This window comes from Coturnix japonica, chromosome 10, assembly GCF_001577835.2.
Source record: "Coturnix japonica isolate 7356 chromosome 10, Coturnix japonica 2.1, whole genome shotgun sequence".
Classification (NCBI taxonomy): domain Eukaryota; kingdom Metazoa; phylum Chordata; class Aves; order Galliformes; family Phasianidae; genus Coturnix; species Coturnix japonica.
In genome coordinates, this window is record NC_029525.1 from 9,867,188 (window position 1) to 9,889,263 (window position 22,076).

At 43.1% G+C, this 22,076-nt stretch overlaps 1 protein-coding gene across 2 annotated transcripts in view; it reads right to left on the minus strand.

Moving 5' to 3' along the window:
- Nucleotides 1-7,528: 7,528 nt before the first annotated feature.
- Nucleotides 7,529-22,076, minus strand: part of HOMER2 (homer scaffold protein 2) — a 47,750-nt gene continuing 33,202 nt past the window's right edge. Inside the window, exons 3-9 of one of the 2 annotated variants that reach the window (XM_015872916.2) lie at nt 21,337-21,468; nt 16,771-16,863; nt 15,265-15,404; nt 14,549-14,705; nt 13,240-13,350; nt 10,804-10,884; nt 7,529-9,534 (exon numbers count right to left, since the gene is read on the minus strand). In XM_015872916.2, the coding sequence (XP_015728402.1) occupies nt 9,346-9,534; nt 10,804-10,884; nt 13,240-13,350; nt 14,549-14,705; nt 15,265-15,404; nt 16,771-16,863; nt 21,337-21,468 (903 nt within the window). In that variant the 3' untranslated portion in view covers nt 7,529-9,345. The remainder of the gene's footprint in view (nt 9,535-10,803; nt 10,885-13,239; nt 13,351-14,548; nt 14,706-15,264; nt 15,405-16,770; nt 16,864-21,336; nt 21,469-22,076) is intronic. The other variant, XM_015872917.2, reaches the window with a different exon arrangement.

Below are 22,076 nucleotides of genomic sequence, written 5' to 3' on the forward strand. Positions count from 1 at the left end.
GGAGTTGCTCCCTATGTTAAAGAGTGGATAGACCATGAGGAGCTCCCTCTGAGAAACAGTCAGGAACAGGCTGAGAGCCCTGTGGACCCCAGAAGCCCCTTTGCCCACCTGCACTCCCTCCTTTTATCCCCTTAAAATAAGAAGATGCAAATCTATGCAAGGACACCTGGAGCAAGGAGAACAAAGCTGGTCTGTATGAAGGCATTGGTTAGGACTAACAAAAAGATGAGAGATGCTGCTTCGTTCAGCCTTTTTCAGAAAGGAGGTGGGTAGATAAATGTGAACTCTTTCTTTTTGAGGAAAATGAGATTTGAGGTTACGCATACTTCCCAGTTGAAAAGCATTTTTAATTCCAAAACTTCCTGTTTGCATCAGAGAGAACAGCTGCACACCGTGTGTCATAATAACATGATACAGCAGGAAAGAGGGATGCATCATTTCAATTAAATCCACAGCAATGATAAAAGGTGAGTGGCAGTGAAGGTATCTTTTAATAAATGCTGCTGCAGGGCCTGGCACTGGAAGCAGCTCCCAACAATCCATAAATAAATCCCAGGGGAAAAGCACACACTGGAAGCTGCTCCAGAACATTGTGGGGCTTTCTGCTTCTCTTTCTTTCTTTTTTTTTTTTCCTCCTAGTGGAAAAGCATGCAATTTTCATTCTCAGCATGTCACACTAATCTGAAAGCGAGAAGCAGCTGAATTAAATCTGCTCAGGTAGAAGTGACATTAACAGCTCAGCTACTTGTGAAAATGCTGCATAAAACAAGCTGTCTACAGCAAGCCATTGCTCCAGCGCTAAGAAAGAGCTGCTAACTGCACCAAAAACATATTATACCAAACCTCACACTTGCTCATTTTCCACCAGAAGCCCCCTTTCTGCCACAGCTCTTAGTCCCTTCTTGGGCTCCCTCTGGTCTCAAGCAAATCCTCCAGGTCTGTCTGCTGAACTCTGCTCTCTGTTTTCTGCCCTTGACCAGTGGCACCTCCAAAGGACCAGGGCTTGTTCAGCAGGGAGCAGAGGACATGGCAGATGGCTGCAGGTGGGTGAGTGGGCAAGAGGAGTCCATAGCCAAACACAGAGCTGCCAATGGCCAGAGGATGAGGAGTCTGGGGAAATGCTGTGACATGGATTTCACTTCTGTGGCAAACAGCTCACCAGCCTGAAACCAGGGGACAGCACCGACCTCTCCCATTCCCTTCTTACTGGTAGGATGCAGCTGGGGAAAGGTGCACAGCATCCTGCTGGGATACTGGTCCTATAGGAGTTCATTGCACTTACTTAACCACTTTTTTATGCCATAAAATCTGCAATATCTTTCTATCCCAAGGCAACAGTCCTTTGTCTTGCTCTGAACACCATCCTATAAATAGAAACAAAGCCAGCAGCCATTCCCACTCCCCTGCTGGCCAGCACCCACTGCCCACAGAGGTGGGTTTGGATCCTGGTTCCATCAGCAAGGTCCTGGCTCCACAAGAGTGGGCAGCACAGACACTGGGGTGACAACACAGATCTGTCCTGCTCTTACAAAGATGCCAGAGTTGATACTCATCAGCAAGTGAGTCACTGCCCATCCCACAGCCTCTTCCTGCTCAGCAGTGATGACGGCAAAAAGGGATCCTGCACCCACACATCCACTGAGCTACACAGAGACTGCTGCCATCTCCCCCTCCGGAGCTAGTCAGCTACTTCAGAGCAAAGGCACTGAGAAGTGCTCATGGACACTGAGTACACAGAGGGGCAAAGCAGAGGTGTGTTCTGCCTCAACTCATGCCTCCTCTGCCCGCCTCACCTGTGAAGGAGCACTTCCTGCTGAGGGGCATTTGGGACTGCAACCTGCAGCCCCTGGTAAACACAGCAGTACCCAAAAACCTCCTTAATGCTGCCTTTGCATGCATTTATCACATGCAGAAATGAGGACTTATACATCACTAATAGCCTATCCTTGCCTTCGGGTTTCTTTCTGAAAGAGAAGCTACAAAGCTGACTGTATCCCTGAATGACCAATGACAAAGCAGCATCTCTCTCTGCTGCAGATAAATGCTGCCTGGGTCTGCCCAAGGACCTCAGCAGGTTGCAGAGCTGTCCCCCAAACACCAGCTGCCCCAGGTGGGACACGAAGCAGAAAGCTGAGGCTGTGAATCCCTAGGGACCTGGGACCCTGTTTGGTTTTCATCTGAACCAATAGAGTGTACAGATTCTCAGTTTAATAAAGGAGAGCTGGGCTGCCATGCAATGCATCACTGCCTCTTCTGCTCCCCATTTGTTAAGCATTTGCGTGTCTCTCTCAGTGCTGTCCTAAAGCTGTTCCCATCCCACAGCAGTGACTGTGCTGATGGCCAGGGGACCTGTGCAGTGAGAGGAGAGAGTGAATCACTGCACTTTCCCAGGCTTCAGAGCCAGGGATTATCTCTACCAATGCACCCAGCACTGCTCTATGTAAGCAAGATCTGACTGACATAAATACTTAGTTACCTGGGTCCTTTCTTCATGAGCCTCCAGGATCCCGTCTGGCATCACTCATCTCTAGGTTAATGAATGGTGCAAAACTGCATCTCCCACAACTGGAAAGCCCTGGCTAATGGCAGCACTGAAACAAATGACAAAAGCCTGAAAGTAGATAGCTTTGAAAACTGATACCATTCAGAATGATATGGTAATGCAAAAAGGTTGCCCGTCCTGGTGATATTTATAATTCCCTGTATGCCTGGATTCCCTCCAGCCAGCATACATTACGCTCAATCCAGGGCATATGCAACAAATCATACCCAATTATGGAAACTCAGGAGACAAGCTCTCTCTTGATTACTGCCACAAATTTCTTTTCCATAGACCACCAGTCCTAACAAGGGAAGCAGACAATAGAGAAAAAGAAAAGAAAGAAAAAAAGCTCCAATCAATGCCTGTCATGTACCCATGGATATATCCTCTCATAGACCTGAATGCAAACCATTGACAAGAATTGTTCCTTGGGCCCTCAGGCAGCCCATGGCACCCAGCCTGGCTGGGCTATCAACAGGGTGCTCAACACACTGCTTCCTACTGCATCGCTGTGTAAATGCAGCCCTGCCATCAGTTACAAGAAGCATGGTGAGTCCATCTCACCCAGCACACTGCTGTTGTATGAGACTCCCACTGGTAGGATGGTGTTTTTTCCTCCAAATCAAGGCTTAAGCTTTTCCTGTGTTGCTGATACAAGGAGAATACCAAAAGGAACACATATTACAAAGTCATTCATCTGTTCATGTGTCAAATATTACACTGAAACTTCATCTCCCCTTCACTTGTATTTTTGCCAGAAATCCCATGGCAGCGTATCACAGCTCGCTATCACACAGCCTGGCAAAAAGCTGTTTAATGAATAGTTCGAGAAGTACAAACCTCTTTTTGGAGGCTCTCCAAGCTTCCTGATAGGAATCCAGTCAAAAGTGACAACGAAGGCATTATTGGCATGCAGCAGCTGATTTCCCTGATGGCTCTGCTCACTGACCTGGCTGCTTCTACTGGGAACATTCGTCACCCATGTGCCAGGCAGCCGGCAAGGAGCCACAGGCAGCCAGCAAGGAGCAGTGCTTCCCACCAACTGCTGCAGTGCATATGAGCTGCTATCATGGCTCCTGGTTACTCAGGGGCTGCCCCAGATTATTGAGCTGCTTGGCAGAGCTATGGATGGTTCCTGATGGAAAAGCTCTGAAGAAAGATCAGGGGTGGCCGTGCTTCCTATTCACCCCAGTGCTGACATTTGCAGCCATGTAACCCCAAGTAACAAAGGCACAATAAGCCTCATCCATTTAGCAGTCTTCAAACCTTATAAATCCCCTGGGGGAGGCCTGGGTTAATGCCAAGTTGGCAAACACTGTTTCTGTGTGATGAACACAAGGATGCTGAAAGCATCTTTATGTGCAATCTGCAGCAGCAGCACAGTGCTATCACCACCCAGGGATGGGCTGTGGGACACAGATGTTTCACCTCAGGAAACTGCTTCTGCTGGGAGGGTGCTGCTAACCTCTGGATCCTGATGGAGAGCACTGCTGTCCAAACACCTCTTATTTCAAAGCACAGACTTATTCTTGGGTTCCATTTATCCCTCCAAAGAAGATACCAGAGCAGTTCCAGCTGCCACCAGGGCTGCTCCATCAGCTACAGGACTCCATGAGGTTTTTAGTACTAAGCATCCCCAGCAGGACAGCACAGAGCCTCCTTCTAGTAACAGGTCTTACCCAGAGTGCAGTAAATCCCAAATTTCATACCACAGTGTATCTAGAAATGTCTTTTCCAGTTCAGCTCTTATCTCTCTGCCCAGCCCTGCACTCCCTCTAGCTGTTCTAACAGTAGAGCAGGACAAAGTTTTCTAAGCTCCACCTCATGGAAACAAGGTTTTTACAGTATGTATCTAAGGTACTACAGCATACACATAGATCTAAACAACATTCCATGCTGAGTGACAGCATTACCTTCAGTCCAGCTTCGCAACTGTGTGATACACTGCAGGGAAAGGATATCCATTTTCTGAAGTCAATGAAGACAGTGAGACAAGAGATTTTACTTAAACTATATATTTTTACGTAAAACAACTTTATGTTACAATAAAATCAGATAAAAATCACAAAGTTGTATAAGTTCATAAAGCAAAAAATCAAATTTTTCTTTATATATATGTATGTATATATATATAAAACCCAGCATTTACTGCTACTAGGAGTCTAAATGTTAACACTGACTGTCTATGGCCAATTTGAAAAAAATATATATATATTTTCACAGCAGACAAAATGACGAGGTAAGAGATGTTATTACAATGATCCAACTGTAGTAAACACTCCAGTTTCCATTAACTTATATACTAAATATAACAAAACCAAATAAAAATATACATGTAGAGCACTGCAGTGTTTTCCCACAGTTGTGTATCAACAAGTTCTCATTCACTAAACGTCACTCGAAACAGTTAAAACAGGGGGCGTGGATGTCTCCAGTACTAAAGTCTCATAATAATCTAAGTATTTTGGTATTGCAGATCACACTAAGACACTCTCAGAACTCTCAAAGACAAAGGGATATATTTCTGTTAAAAACAATGTGCTTCGTTCATCATTCATGGTGAGTTTTACAGAACGTGATGCTCGTGGTCACTACCAGGCAAGGGAAGGAAAACAAAATGCTGCAAAACACTCCTACCAAGCACAGCTCCCTTCCACACGCCCAGGTTGGGCAGCACACTGCAAATGGAGAAGCTTAGCTCACAAATCCTGTATTATTGGTCTTTTTTTTTAGCTAGTATATGGCTAAAATAATTATTGCTGACAGTGTTAAAAACAAACGAACACACAAACCCCCCAAATACCACACACAAATACATGAGTGGATCAATTTTCCTCACGTACCTTTCTTGCCTGTGCCATCATTAGGTAACTGACTGAGCAGAAAGGGAAGAGCTATCTATTTCAAAATAGGCATATAAAAAAAGAAAACGAGGTATAGGCACCTTCATTTGAAGACCATGTATTTAGACTGTCTTATGGAACAAAAAAAGAGAAGCATAACACAGAGCACAGCAGAAAGTCAGACTGTGAGAGGCTCCACTCTGCCCACTGACCGCAGAACCCCATGGGAAGTATGGCTGATGCTCTGTTGGCAATCTCCTGAATGTGGGTTTGACTTCAGGTATGTTGGTTAGAACAGACATCAATACTTCGGACATGCAAACTTCACGTAATGGTCAATTTATCTCCTAGAGGTCAGCATGAATGCTGCCAAGCAATTAGGCCTGCAAATGCCCCAGCCACCTGCATGGGACCTCTGCTTGGAGCTGCTTCTGGGTTAAGTGCCTTGTGCCTACAGGTTGCTGTGCTTAACACAAAGGTGAGTGAGCAGGCATGACCCCAGGGCAGCTCCATGCCTTGCAGCCACCCAACTATGCCAAGAGCCCCATCGCTCCCCCATGTTCTGACACAAGCTGTTTGGGCTGCCAGGCTCTCGTGCCACTCAGCTGTGCATGGATATTCACTTCTCAACCCTCCCCCCATCTTTGATATGCTGAAGACTTGGATTCCAGCAGACTTCAGGAGCCAAGAACTGCCTGTGATAAGGCAGAGGGGCCAGCAGTGGCCATCTCAGTCCTCTGATGCTCCATCAGTGTGGGGCTGAGCACAGAGCACATCCTGCACTGAAGCTTTTGCCACAACCATCACCAAAATCAGACATAGCTCCCCAAATCCTATTTAAACCTTCTCCCTTTGGAATCAGTATCGAGAATACACTGAGACATACAGCCATTCACCCCGACAGCAGTGTTATTTTCTTAATCCACAGGCTCAGGAAGACAACACTGTATTTGCAAGAAGCCATCGAGGCTTTGATGGGTTTAGTTTGGAAGAACCTAACAACATGTGAACCTTGGATTCAGCCAAACAGGAAAAGGGATAAAAAAAAAGGAAAAGGTTAAACTGTGTTATTTTTGTTTGTGAAACAAAGTTTTAAGTTTCTCATTTTGAATTCATTTATTCTAACCATTAGGCTAAGGTCATCTTCCAATATGCTAACTAACGTGCCAGGTGAAACATTCCATTCCCCTGACAACAATTATCTCAAGGCATTTTTCTGCCACTGAACAGTTCTACTGGATCTGCTAGATTACTTTGGCAATTGCACCAAGAGAAAAACCAACACTACCAGCAGCTCCAACGCTGTGTCAGAGGAGTATCTCTCTGGAGAACACGGAAGACAGACAGACACTCTCACTAAAGAGTGTCAGTGCAGATTTCTGTTCTCAGAGCCCCAGCTTTGCAGGTGCCATGGGGGCAGGCCACAGCTGAGGGGCAGTGGCAGCACTCGAAGCCAGGCAGAAGGCCTTTGCAAACATGTGGCCATGCAGCTGAGGTAGGAGACATCCTGCCATGCACCACTCTGGGGGAAAAACCTGTGTGTGGAAAGTAAAATCACGGGTGCTCAAGGTGAGATACAGTCTCATATACAATGGATACAGAGCTGACATTCCTTATTTGCCAGCCATATGGGTTTGCACGGCCCTGAGCTGAAATAATGAATAAAATCAAGCTCTGGGATCTGCGACAGATCTGACTAAAGCTGGAAAAAGCCTGAATTAATCCCAACAGAATCATCTCTTTGCAGAGTCTTTTGCACACCTCTGACCGTATTTTATATTAAAACCAGAGCAAGAAGCCCTAAGATCACTCAGCAAACAAAAGGAAGCAGAAGATGGAGCAGGGTGCTTAGTGCAGACATGATGAGCACTGTGACCAGGAGCCCCGACTGCTCATATTGCTCCCCCACACATGGAGCTCTGCAGCAGAATGGCGGGAGTGGAGAAGGAGGACAAGCTGCCTGTTCTATGATCGTGGACTTGCTATCAAATAGAAAGACTAAAAATGGAGACTGCTTGCTCACCACCACACACAGTTTCTGACGTCATTCTCAATTTTGAGAAGTCTGTCCTAACCCCACATTATGCAACTGTTGAATATTCCAGGCTGGCAAAGTCTAATTTTCACACGCCTACATGCCATGTACCTGATTTTTATTTTTATTTTTAAATTTCAACAGCCTACAGCATTTGTTTTTTAAAAGACTTCAATGGTCATAGTGGTTATAAAAGGTCCCAGCTTCACATGTGTCAATTAAAAGGATTAAAAGCAAGAGTACAAAAAATCCAGTCTAAAAAATAGGTGATGACTGTAACGCAATGGATGAAATGAAAACTCATGGGACAATGGCAGACAAAACCCATCTCCAGCATGTGAATTATATAGCCATGTACAAAAATAATTCAACGCGTGTTTCATCTATAACCCACATCTTTTAAAGGTCACTTTTATAATAGAAACATGCCAAGAAAGAAAAAATCCCTAAGAAATAATATGCAAACATTATGGCGTGGCTATTGAATCAGTCACTTCTGGAATGCACTCACCTGGTGCTTCACCAAGCTTTCACCTGATAGGAGCAAATATAATATCCATAATCACAAGTTCTCTCCTGAATGAATTCAGATGCAGCATAAACAGAATCTCAAACCAGGATACGGAGAAAGAAACGAAAGAAGCTGATGGAATTCCTAGGGATAAAAGCAAAACATGGGCTCCTCTCTGTTCCTTCTCACATCAGTCCATGTCACAACAATGTCTTCGCTGCAGTCTGGCGTATGAGTCTGCATTTCCCAATACCTGTTTAGAGCTGCTGGATAAACAAAGACTACATTTTCTGCCTTTGAGGTTGGGTTTTTTCTTTGTCAGTCTACCCAGGTGACTAACTCTCACCCACCTGTCTCCTGAGGGGAGAACGCAGGAATCATAGGAAAGAAAGGGGTTTTGGTTTCATGCAGTCATTACCTGCAAGTCTCCTGGGCAGGAAGCTGCTTCCTATGACCTCCTGATGCTTTTCTGATCATGCCTCTTGAGCCCCTGCTGTGGCAGCTGAGCAGCAGTGATGGAGGTGCGCAGAGGTGCACATGCGCTGCGTACCAAGCAGCAGTACGTCTCCTCCTAAAACAAATATCTGGTCCCAAGACTCAGGTGTGTACTTTTCAGAGGCACACATAGCGACTGAACAATAAGGGTTCAAAACTGAGATGACGGTTTAATGAGAGATGGATTTGCTGAGCAAGAAAAGCTGTTCTCACCTATGGGTAACGTGTGACTTGAAGTGTAAGAGCTGGAATTCATTTCTACAGTGTTGACTTGGCGCTGCACGGACCCAAGCAAGCACATGCAGCCTGAACTGGAGGTTATATGAAATCCTCTAGATTTCACTCTCTGAATCAGACCTGATCAACGTGGTCCCTAAAGATACTGGCACGCGTGTCAAGCAATTCACTTGACTGCAGATCATCACAGGCACATTTCACAAGGCTGATTTACAGACTGCAGGAGCTCCATCTAATCTCTCTGCTTGGCCAAGGAATAAAAGGATACGTTGCTAGGAGTGCTGATAGTCTGGAAAAGAAAGACTTGTTTTCTGTTTCTATGGTTGCAACAGCCCTTAAGAAAGATATAAATTTCCCTGCAACAACTAACTGCATATTCATTTTAAGGTAGATCTAGTTCCAGATTCCTGAGACAGAACCCTCTACCTGTTCCCAACCCCACAAAGCCAGAGCAGCAGCATAGAAAGTTTCTAACCTCAACAGAATTCAGTGAGCAGCATGATTGGTTTGGAAAACAAACAGAGAAACAAAAACCCAAAATAACCCACATCAAATTTTCAGCCTCTATGTACAAAAACAATGCAAACAGGTGGAACATTCTAGTTATATTTCGTAAAACACATGATTGGGATCAACAAAACATCAAACATCCAGACCCTAGATTACAAAAATCTATTGCCATCTAGTTGTCAACTCCAAGTTTAGACAGTCCTTGTCGGAAATCGTGTAATTCATCTATCTTCCCATCTAGTACATCTAAAAAATTCTTTAATTCAGTTTTAAGGTTGGTCTGCCTGTGTTTGCTCTCTTCAACTTCTGTCCTTAGTGTTCTGACTTTCTCTTCAAGATCTTTGTTCTTATTCTCAGCATCCTTGAAGACAAAAAGACAAAGATGAATCATAGAGAAGAAAGATGAGCAGAATTTAAGAGAGTAAAGCAACAAACGGCATCAGACTGGAAAAGTTTGCTCCAACTTCTGCAAACTGATTAACACGAGAACCTCTGAAGCAACCTACACATGCTGGACAGATTAAGAAAAGCCCACGCAGAAAAGGACACAGATTAACTGGAAAAGACACTTTGCTTCAGATTTTGTCATTTGGTTGATATCTTAAAATTCAGCCGGATTTAAATCACACACCACGCATACATTTCTGTCACTGCTACAGTTGCAGAATTAGATACTGTGCCAGCAATTACATACAGAATTATCCATGGTGGTTTAATCTTGAAAGACAAGCTTTAGAAAATACTGCCCAAGGAATGCTACTGCTTTATGCAGTACTTCAGGAATTATCAGTGTTTTTATTTATTTATTTATTTTAAAGTTTGCCCCTGCCCCTGGGGAGCCCTTAGGCATGCAATGGGGCAGCCAGGTAAAACACCTCCCATCCTGCAGTCTGCTCCTGCACAAGTTCTTCTGGTCTCCGTTTCATTAACACAAGCACATGCTTACCCTCACTGAAAGCCATCAGCATCGCTGAATCAAACCACGCTCAGCACCTGCCTTCCCTCAGCAGTCTTCTATCTGATTTGACACCAATTATATTATTACAGTGTTGGTGTCATTGACTGATTTCGTTGATGAGACTGCTTACATTTATTCTTCTATGTATTACTTAGCTAAGTTAAGCAGCCCAAGGCACAGCCCCACAAGTGCTTCTGGGTGCAAGCACCTCCACAGCAGCACAGCCATGTGCCCCAAGGCCCATGGAACCACAAAGCACTAGCAGAGCCTCTGTAAGCTTTGTCCCCAACAACACACAGCTCTGCCCATCTATAACTTTCCAAAGAGCCTCTGCAGGGATCAGCCACAAGTCCTGGGGTGCTGCTTGGCACAGGCTCTGCTGGGGCAGCCCCACAGTGGGAATACAGGATGTGGGATAGCCTGGAACCAGCAAGGAGATGGATGCAGCGTGAACCAGGGCACGCTAATTTATGCAAGGGAAGAAATAGAGCAATGAATGACTCAGTGCTATAAAGGCCATGGTGCATTTTGCGACTAGCAAGTATCTTTTGGTTTTGTGAACTGGGGTTCTTTGCCTTTAAGACTTGAATTTCAAACAGAGAACTTCATGGGTTATAAGGACAAAATAAATTCATCAACTGCTTTACAATTAATTTCACTGCTAAACTGTACCTGTAATTGTTGAGATACAGATTCACATTCTGACATGAGCTGTGGTATAATTTCACCCTGTTTTCGGAGCTCTTCCAGTTCCTTTGAAAACATGAAAGAAATGAAAAATCATTGCAAGCTTCAATTTAAAACAATGAAAATTTGAGAATAATTTTGCATATTTTATTATGTTCTGCATTGTAATTGGACTTAAATACTTGAAATAGCATGTCTGCATTCAGAAACACGCTAGAATACATTTTTCACAGCATTTTTGACTTTGTACTGCTATAACAGACACTGTAGTCCAATCCCTAGCATGAATGTCATTAGTTACATTAATGAAATCTTAGCCTAAATGACATATCTACGCAAAAGATGTATTCAATAAGAGATAATCTGAAGTGCTGTAATGCTATGAGCAATTTATAGATGGTAGCAAAGAGCAAATTGGACGTGAATTTCCAGTGATAGATGGCAGCAAAAAGGACCAGTGGAATTATGAGCTGCGTGCAGAGAGGCATCATTACAGAGCACAGCTGTGATGGGCTCTCCCCTACTGCACAGCCCTGGGCAAAACCTCCCCAGGTTTGTGTTCTGTTCTACCACTGCTGTCAAAACTGAGAGGAGTAACTGAAAGGAGTTCATGAACAGAACAACGTGACTCAGTAGGAGACCCTGTCTGGTGGAAATAAAGAGCGCTGAATGCATTAATACCACAAACGAACACCGCCAACGTGGTTAGTAGGGAAAGATGCTAAGAAAGCCTGTGCATCTTGCAGAACGAATGCCAGCATCTCCGAAAAGCACATTTGCAAGACCAAGAGAAGCTGTGCCTTGAAGAGAGTGCAGAAATACTGCCCACACAGGTCATGGTCTCATGAACAAATGTGAGTATATTCTGTTTCTCAGCATCAGTTTACATTCATGTAAGACGGCACACCATTTAATACTGCAGAGTTTTCTGAACTGCACTGAATAATTTGTTTAACTGACGTATGAATAACTATATCCAGGAAATACTTCAGCTATTGATATGGAGGAAAGGAAGAATAATTTTCTTTTCATTTTGAGATATGAGCTCTCATGTATATGCATATGTACACACATATACAGTGCTTGAGAACTTGTACGTAAAGACATACAAATATTATACTATATACACTATTATCCTGTTTACTTACTATATATACAATAATACAGTATGTATGTACATAAATATATACCACGTAGTATATGGCATATGATGTACAATATATGTCTATATAAATATTTCAATAGATAGTTCCATCCTGACTCCCATGCCTTTAAATTTCTCTCTCCTAATCTTTTACATGAAGAGAGTATCAGCAGTTCTTCTCAGAGGGCAATGCTCACAACCAGGCTTCATGCTGGTTACTTCTGGGTGGTTTAGACCTAATCAAGGACCTGCTAACGCAAGCATGCGGTTTGAAAACAAATTAATGAACTGGATGACAGGAGATATTCAGAAGATAGCTGAGTTTCTGGTTCATTTGATATCACAAAAAATGTGAAATTGGAGCAAAGTGCTAGTAAATAAGGGCTCTTATATGTGCTGTTAACACAGGAAGGCTGGGAAGAAAGCATCACATTTTCCTTGGAAACACAGCGCTGAGAACCACATTACATTTATAATAGTGCATCAAAATCCATCTCCCTAAACTATTTCCTTGTGCCATCTTAAAACCCCTTAATAGCATGGCTTTTAAGAGTGCCAGCTGAGATGTTGTAATGGCACACGGCAAACTTTACTGCACCTGCTGACACCTCTTTCTTTCTCAAACAGCACAGAGCATTTGGTCCCTGTAATGAAGGGAAGACAAGGATCCCATTATTTTCCCGCTGTTCAGGGGCTCCAAGCCATCAATATAATTCTCCTTAGAAAAATGACCACCTGTATATCAAAAATGACAAAATGGGCTACTCCAAATGAATCCAAGTTTCTCACTTCTGGCCTTAGTCATGAGATCAGAGGGAGGCTGTAAAATGGATAAACTGAGCACACGAGCCATCTGGGGTAAAAAAAGGAAACAGGACCTGCCAGGCGAATGCCCAGTTGCTTTGTAAATTCCTTTTAAATCAAAAATCCTGCTGCTCTTGATGTCTGAGGAACACAGGATGTGGGCAATGACAACAAAAACTGTTTTCAACAGACATCTGTCTGACTTGGGGCAACTTGTTTCACCTCTCCAGCTCTTCTTGTGGGAGTAAAGCACTGCATACATAAACCACCAGAATAAAGCGTGCTGTCACAGTACATCGTACTGTGAAACTGAGATGTGAGAAACTATCAAACAAGTGCTGAAGAGTTCTGCCCAGATAACAGGCTTTACCTGGCTGTAGGTAAGCCAGACCATAAGCCTATGCCCAAAGTGAGAAGCATCTCCAGCTGCGGAATGTATGAATGTATGCCCTGTCTGTATTTATGGCACTTACCAGCTCTTTGTCTTGAAGCTCTGTTTCCAGCTCCTGGAGACGTCTGCTCAGCTGTGCATTTCTTTCCTTCTCTTTATTTATTTCATTGCACTGCTCCTCCAGCTCTTCAATCTTTAAGAGATGCCAGAAAACAGATGTAATAGTCACGTTTCAGAAAATCTGGGGCAGACCACAGCCAATGTGAACAGGCATTGCTCCACTGAGCAGAGGGAAGCACAGACAAATTTAACATGTCATGGATCTGCTTCTCAGATGATAGCACTCAACTACTACAAAATCGTTGCTTCTTGCCTTAAAAAGAATCAGTGTACACATCCACGAGGGAGCACTGAGGCTGTGCTTAGTCTCTTTCACACCATATCTCACGTAATTACTACAAAACACTGAGATGCTACAACAAGCAGGGCTGTGGAAACTATCTGCACATCAGTTCTGTGAAACTAATGAGAGGTTGTAATGGACAGGGTGTGTCAGTGTGGCAAGGAAAGAAGTAATCCATCCCATGCTCCCAGCATGGCCTCCTCAGGGGCTGCAGCAGGAAGGAAGGGGCAGCCATCTCCATTCCTCACTGCAAGGAAAATGACAGCACATCATACTGACTGCATTGCTGCTCCAGCCAGCCTGCAGGGCAGTGACACTGCAGCTGTAGCAAGGGGTGTTTAGATAATCTCTTCAGTTGAAGGCTACAGCCACTGAGAAGTGGTAACATTAGGAGCTGGTTTGGTGCTGAAACAGCAGCTTACAGCTCTGCTGCCCATCTCCAGGCCTGGGTTTATTGCTGCGTGGGTGACCATGCTATAACCACTCCTGCTCAGCCACCCTCCAGCAGTGCTGAAGTGAGCTTTGAAAGGCATGCACAGATGTACCCCTACTTTTATCACTCTCCTGCTTATCATCCTGACCAGCACACCCTGCCGACACCACAGTGCCCAATCCAAAAGGCTGGAGATTCACACTATGCAGCAGTACACATCCTCCTCTGATCCCAGCTTTGTGAGCTCCCCTGCCACTGCCTCAGCCCCCAGACTTCTCTATCAATGACAACATCTGTCCCCTAGCACACACACAGACAAAGCAGCAGCAACATAAGAGCACAGCTAACCCTCAAAGCTCCTTGAGGACCATCCCATTTAATGCTCTCACTACAGACACCTTCTATCCAGAAACCATATTTCTATCTTCATCTTAAAAACTGCCAATTTGAACTTGCTGGCTGCCTTTTGTTCACATTGTTCACTGTTTTTGGCCACCCTCAGCAAAGCTCATTAGGTGCCCTGTCACCCCCTGGTTGCTGCTGGAGCAGGGCTACCTTGCTTCTGAGCTGATCGTTCTCCTCCTTGCAGGCTGAGAACTGCTTCTTCCAGTGCTCTATGCTGGCAGCTGACTCCTGCAGTGCTGTGGTCAGTCGGGCGTTGCTCTCCCTCAGCGTCTGCAGCTCTGTCTCCCACTTCTTTACGTTGGAGGAACTGGGAAGGATTAGATACTGTTAGATGAGCTGACCACTTAACCCCACATTTTCTTACTCTCTGTCTGACCAATGCACCCTGCTGTCCTGCACCTGTGCATCTCAGTGCCTTGTCAGCACTGCTGGGACCCCTCAGGATGGACAACACTGAGCCATTTTATATGACAGTGCATTTCCTTTAAGAATTTTAAATATCTCCACTTTTTTGCATTGAAGTAAACACAGCAAAAACAAAGAAGACAAACAGTTTAACTTCATATGTTACCAGTAGCAATTGTTTCTCAGTGACTTAGGTCTTATATCTGTAGCTCTACAACTCTGCAGAGGAAGGTGTGCGGCACCACCAGATAATGTTATCTCATCATGAACCAGATCAGGAAAAAGTAAATATCTCCCAATCAGATACCGGGAGGTGCCTGCTAAAATGTGCTCATTCATTCCTTCTGCTGCATCATTTTAAATTATGTTATTACATCTAAATCATTTCTGCTAACACTATTAGCCATCAGATAATTACAGCGCACCATCTTGATGCAAATAAGTTATTAAAGAATCCTCACCTTTGGGCTAGAGCAATTTTTAGTTTATCATTCTCAGACTTGAGCTGTGCCTCAGCAGAACCACCATGGGATGCCTTCTCATCATCTGTCCCATTCACGCTGGATGCCCGGGTGGAAGATGGTGTTTCACGCCCAGATTCCTGTGGCACAACACATAGATTAATGCAGGGCTTCTTTCTACATCCCACATCTCCTGCAAAGCAGCCTGACTGCCACCACCCAAAGGTTACACAACTTGCATGCAGAGGCACACAAGAAGAACATGGAGGGTTTTTCTTCCTGTCAGCCAAAAAGGGCTTCTGTCCTCCTTGTACCCACACATGAGTGTGTCAGTGCAAGGAGGTACAAATGCACAGGACAGATAATGTGTCATGAGCTGAATGCTCACACTTCGTGAGAAGTGCAAAGCTGCTCTCTTCATAAAAGAATTAAAGAATGTTAATGATGCACAAAATGAAAGTTTAAAGTGTTCAAAAGTAATTTTTAAAGGTTTTAACAGATGGGGCTTCTGAAGCGCTTTTGGTTGTTTGTGATTTTTAAGGTAATGAAACAATACAGTGCCTCTGGAAGTACACAAAGTGTAAGCCAAAAATATACGAAATACTGCTGCTCCAAAGAGATGAACTGCACATCTACTTGTTGCTGACCACAAATATGGAACAAGCAGAGAATCATGGAAACCATGACCAAAGTCTTCAAAATATCCAGCACAAATATCCAGAGGCAGCCTCAGTGAGCTGTATCTGGACCTCTCCCAGGGGGTTAGTTGCAGGAATGAGCCTTCAGCACCTTTTTCTCTAGTCATCCAGCTCTATTTCCCATACAAAATGAATATACCCTTCCTCCAAATACCAGCACAGGCCAACCACTGCCACCAAACAAGCACACATTCTTTGCTGATACACCACTGCCCAGTGACCACTGCACACAGAGGTAGGTGCTTGGCTATATGGAGGCGTGCTACCTAAAAAGGCACGTAATACAAATTGCAACATGAGCTCTTCCATCCAGCCCCTCACTAAAGTGCTGCCTGTTTCTGCAGTGCAGCTTTCAATGAATCACATCCAGGCAATGAAAGACAAACTGGCCATGAAGCAAACCTTTGCACTGGCAAACCCAACTCCAACAGAAGTAGATTAGACAGATGACAGAAAGGAGCATCTTAACAAATCTTAACTTACTGTCTGCTGCAGAACTATGCTGATACACTTGCTAGTGACCCAACCTACGTATAACAGTACAAATCAAAAGATGTATAGCAATCCCTGTTATTAAAAATTTGTAACAGCTCAGAACTGCTGAAAAAAACTTACAGGCAAAGAGCATGGATGGATGAAAAATATTCCTCTGACAACATTAATGCCCAGCAGCTGATAATTACCTTGGGCAATCTTCATTTGATATACTCCCCCCCAGCCTGCTGCCAGAGGCTGGTAGTTCATTAGAAAATTTAGCTTGAAATTATTTATCCTGTATGCATACAGGTATTAAAGATAAATTACAAACCTGTGAATGATTGCTTGAGGTCTCAATTTTCTCTTGAGATCTGTCTCTTGCTAGCTTGGCAGCCTCTTTCACTTCTTGGAATTTCTCTGCAAACTGGAAATAGCATAAAAGATGCTTATTAAAATGATTAACTATACATTAAACTCTTCGGTTTATAATCTTTGTATGTCTTGTAGATCTCCAGAAATGACCAACTAATTTTGATAATTTATTATTTTTGGCAAGAAAAAACATTTTAATTCTTTGGCAGGAAGGTTCTTCCAAAGGGATGGCAATGCTGTTTCTATTAGTGGGACTCTCTACAGCTCCCAGTAGAATCCCACAGAGCTATTGGTGCCCCTTGGTACGAAGTAGTTTTATTTCTTCCCCCTCGACATTCTGCACTCAGTGCTGATGGTCTATCAAGGTCAAAAGTATGTATGATTCTATGATCTTATATACTAAGCCCAAACTATGTAAGATCATGGAGTCATAGAATCACATTTAGATAAAAAAAATTATCAGTCTTCTATTCCTCGGAATAAGTCAACTAAATTAAAGAATGCAAATGAGCTCGTGAAACATGCAGGATATGAGCAAGGGATTATCAAGACAGAAAAGGTGATCTGGATGTGCTATGGGATCCTATGAAAATGCAGCTTTTTGGTCTTAATTTCTAAGTATTGGCAAAAAAAAAAAAAAAAAGGTAGGAGACTTCAGGAAAAGGTTTGAATGGTTTCTATAAATATCAAACTGGGGGAGTCAGTGGAATGGAAAGATAAAGATGAAAAGCAACAGTCTAATTCCTACAAGTTGCTGGAGGACATCTGCTCCTAAGCCAGTCTGGCAGCTTTGAAATACAAGTACTATCACAGCCAGTCAGTGGTGGGGGGCTCTAAACACTTTAAACTGCGTGTAAAGTTTTAAAAGGATGACTGCAAAGATGGAAGAAAAGGCATTTAAAAAGAAGTAATTAGGATGCAGGCAGTATACGACAGGTAACTTTGTCTCTGTGCTGAAGTAACCTGTGATTTGGAAAACCTGAAACACTAGGAAGGAAAGACATTACAAGCATATATAAATAGATCAATTTTACTGCACAGTTTGTGGCTAAAAATACTGTCATTATATCCTCAGAAATTTCAGAATACTTATGACAAAACTGTAAATAAAAGCCTTACAAAAATCACATTTTATAGTCAAGGAATGGGAAGGATCATTATCCACATACTAATCCCTCTAACTTTCAGATTTACAACTCATAGTTAGCATGTTTTCTCCCAGTACAATACTGGGACTGTCTAGACTGATAGAACAAATCTTCAACTGGTCTAAAAGAAGTCTGGCTATACATATGGTGACAGCGCACACAGAATGGAGATTTCCAACAAACACACACACATCACTCTCAAATCCCATGGAGGAACATATTTTCAAAGCCAACTGAAAGTTTGCAAGTCACTTATGAAGCACCGTGGACCACAGACTATAATGATGCTTATGAATAACGAATATGGAGCTCCTGAATCCACCTATGTTCTATACAACAGCTGGAATTGAATATGTAAAAAGTATTGAGCTTCTATTCGATGGCACATGCCGTCCCTACACACAGAATGACTTGATTACCTTTGTAGCTCTGTAAAGACCATTAGCATCTCATACTCTACATTTTGGCCTTATGCGATTTAACTCCAACTTTACATAAAGCATCTCCATAATATCTCCCACTGTGACAAAACAGCTACAGCAAAAGGATTATTTCTAAAATACTGTGTCAACATAAGTTCTACACTTCGATTTCTTGCAAACAGTGAAGGGCTGTTTTGAGTCTCGCTTTTCCAATAAATCCTTATGGGCAAGTATGAAAAATTTATGAAGGTTCTTCATGGACTTTATGAAATATGAAAAAAGAATTAGAAGTGATCTATCAAATTTTATCTTCACAGCTATCTTCATAAAGCACACAGGAGACTGCTGTGAAAAATTATCTGAGCCAAGAAGAAAAGGATGTTTTTACACAGTGCCATAATGGAAATCGTATGTGACTACACAAAAGCAACCTTCAATACAAAGCTGATGAAGACCTCTTCACACAGTGGGTTTCAGCCTCCAGTTTACCAGCACACACATTTAACACGCTTAAAAACAAGTACCAGGAGGTGAGATTTTCACCAATCTCAGACAGACCCTTGGCTTTAAGAGTGAAAGTATTATCCTTATTTCTACGCACTGTTACAATGTAAAGAAAGCTGCAACAGAAACCTCTCTGTTATTTGCTTATTCCATACATTTGGGTGCAAGTCCATAGCATTCTGGTGCTGCTCCTTTTTTATTCTTAGCTAATTAACAGCTGCTACATTTTGCTCACAGTTTATTTTCAAAAGCTAAAGAGGATCTCTTGGCTCACTATGAAATTAAAGCCTTTCACTTGATTGTTCTGCCGAGTGCAGAAACACAACAGCAATAGCCCCGACCCACACAGCATTACCGATGCTGACTGCTGCCTCCCTCCAGCAGATGACCAACTCTGCCTCAAACATAAACAAATGACAAATAATCAAGATACTAAAAAAAAATAAATGTAAGCTCCTGATGAGGCACAATGTTTCATGTCTCCTCCTGTGGCACTGTCAGCCATTGAGCAGCTGCTCCCACCCACAGTAGTTCCACACAGACCTCCTCACCCCCTGGGTTTATAGAATGGGCTGAGCAGTGCTCACACTTGGGACCACTGGATGCCTGACTCACACACACTGCATGTGTGGCATTGTCACTGTGGCTTTCCCTCAGGCAGATTGTCAGGGATGAGATCTTCTGCTCCTGAAAGTGGCCAGGGATCATACTGCACACGTAAACACCCACGTGCATAAACGGAAAGCAAAGGTCTGGCACTTCCCAGAAGCTGGCTTCAGTTGCTTTATAACATGCAAAGTCTGTGCTTACTGGACTTCTCACCTGTATAAATCTCTCCCTGTGCCCTTGGCTAGCTACTGTTCCTAAGATTATCATGTCTGTACCACAGCATCTTGAGTGATAGCAGAAATGTTACTTTACTGCTTAGTGTGCAAAACACATCACTGGTTTTACAGCATCAGCCCTGCCTCTCCATCACAACACCAAGCAGATCATTAATTCTGGATTGATTCCTGTTTCAATTTTGGTGTAACAACATCTGAGACATTTTTGAGGTAGAGGGTGAAAGAGGCAAATGAGGGGCATTGGCTCCTGTCAGGACATTACCATCCACATTGATTGGGAGAGTCCCAATGTCTGTGGTTAATTAGGTTACTAGGTCACCGAATGCAGTTTTCGTTAATGGCTCATGTTTAATTTGAACTGCTTGTCCCTATAGGTATGGATTAATGCTTAAGAGTCTCAAGAGAAGAAAGCCATTAGAAAGAGGCAATATCTTTTATTAGGCCAGCCAATATGCTTAAAAAATGCAGGAGTTGATAGGTGTGCTAACCACTTCTCATATCTCATGATTATCCATTGTTTTCAGCAGACATCCTTCATTTTCATGTACTTATTTATTTTAAGCCAGGGCTATTGATCTCTGGTTCACAGGAGTTTTAGCACACCCTCCCAGCTCCTGGCTAAAAGCTTCAGGTATTTTCGGGAAGCCTGGCACACTGTTATTTGAATCTTTTTAAGGAGTGTAATCACATCAGCATAAAAATGAAATGATTTTGCTATTCCCAGTACACATATACGTCTGTAATCTCTTCACCATCTTTGATCTTTCATACAAATAGCTTAATAATTAAATGGAGGAGCATGATCGTAAGGGAAATCTTGGTCCCATTGCTTTGCGTGGCAGTAATGAACAGCCTTTCTAACATTTTCAAAACAGACAACTGTCAGATTTTCAAACACAACATTTTAAGCCATTTTCAGAAGCACCCTTTAAGCCATTTCTTTTCAATATTCTGATCAGAAACAGCCTTTCTGCTGGTTTTGGAAGCTTCTCCTGCAAGTAGAAGGCTGTAGCAGGGCCAACTGGCACTTCAACAGATTAAAGACATTAAAGAGTCATTTAACGATATCAGCATTAAACTTACTCTAGGCATATCTTTGGTCAATTCCAGACAGCACGGTAAAACGCAAGGACCTCCGAATGTGCTGATTCTAAAGATGCCCAAATGTTGCATTGTATCATGCTTACCTGTTACCCAAAACAAATGATTCCCCTCGATCCACATTAACTCTCCCTGCTACTTATTTAGCTAATATAAACATGCCTTTGAGGTGAAACGAGCACTCCTCTACAACTAAACATCACAAAAGCTCACTATCACCAACATCACATTTTTTAAACAGTTTTGCAGGTGATTGACTGAGTGGCCTTATCACCCCAGGACGGCATCCCATTATTGCCATGGCAGTTTTAGTTTTTATTAGTTTATAGTTTAGACCACAGGGTTTGTAATGCAACCTGCATTCAACCTAGAGACACTATTTATAGGAATTGATAGATGCACATGGATGAAAAGGGTTTGCAGAATCATGAAGACTGGAAGAGGCTGGGTGGGTACATGCACTTCTTCACCCTCAGCAAACAAGACTGCCATGGAGCCCTGTTACCTTGGACAACTGCTGCTCAGAAGGAAAGCCCAGCCCGAAAACAGTGTTGGCTCTGCTGTCTGCCCACTGTCCGAATTTCTGGGATGTCTTTGTGAAGGTCATGTTGGGGGTGATTGTGCTGTTTATGATCACCTGTTTAGAAACAGACCAAAACAGAAGTATAAGAAGCCACATCAGAAATTTATATCCTAGCAACCATATAATTCAAAGGAGTTAGCAGTCTGAACAGAGAAGCTGCAGTGCTCCCAATAATTTTTCCCAAATCATATATTTTATGCATTGTCTTACTTGATGCAAGAATTGTGATGTTTTGTCATCTTTTATTACCATCACAGTCCTGCAGTTTAACAACACAGAACTCAAAGCAGGGATTGGGGGAGGGGGGGTTTAAAATGACCCTGTCAGAAAAGGGGAGTAGATCTCACTTTTTCAGCACAGAAGCACACAAATTATAGTTTAACAGTGAGCTTAACCAGGTAAGGTGGTAAATGCCATCACCAACAATGCACGTGCAGTTTCAAACATAGATGTCTTCAGGACAAATACCCCACCCCTTTTACACCGACTGATATGTGACTCAGCAGCCTTGAAAGCAGCAGCAGTTCTTGTGAAGAACCACTGTCCAATGCTTCTTGTGAAGAAATGGACAAGAGGAAGGTCGCTGGGATGCCTAGTTCTCAGGAACTTGGTAGGAAAAGCATAAAGTATACCCATACCAAAAGGAATGAGATCTACATACC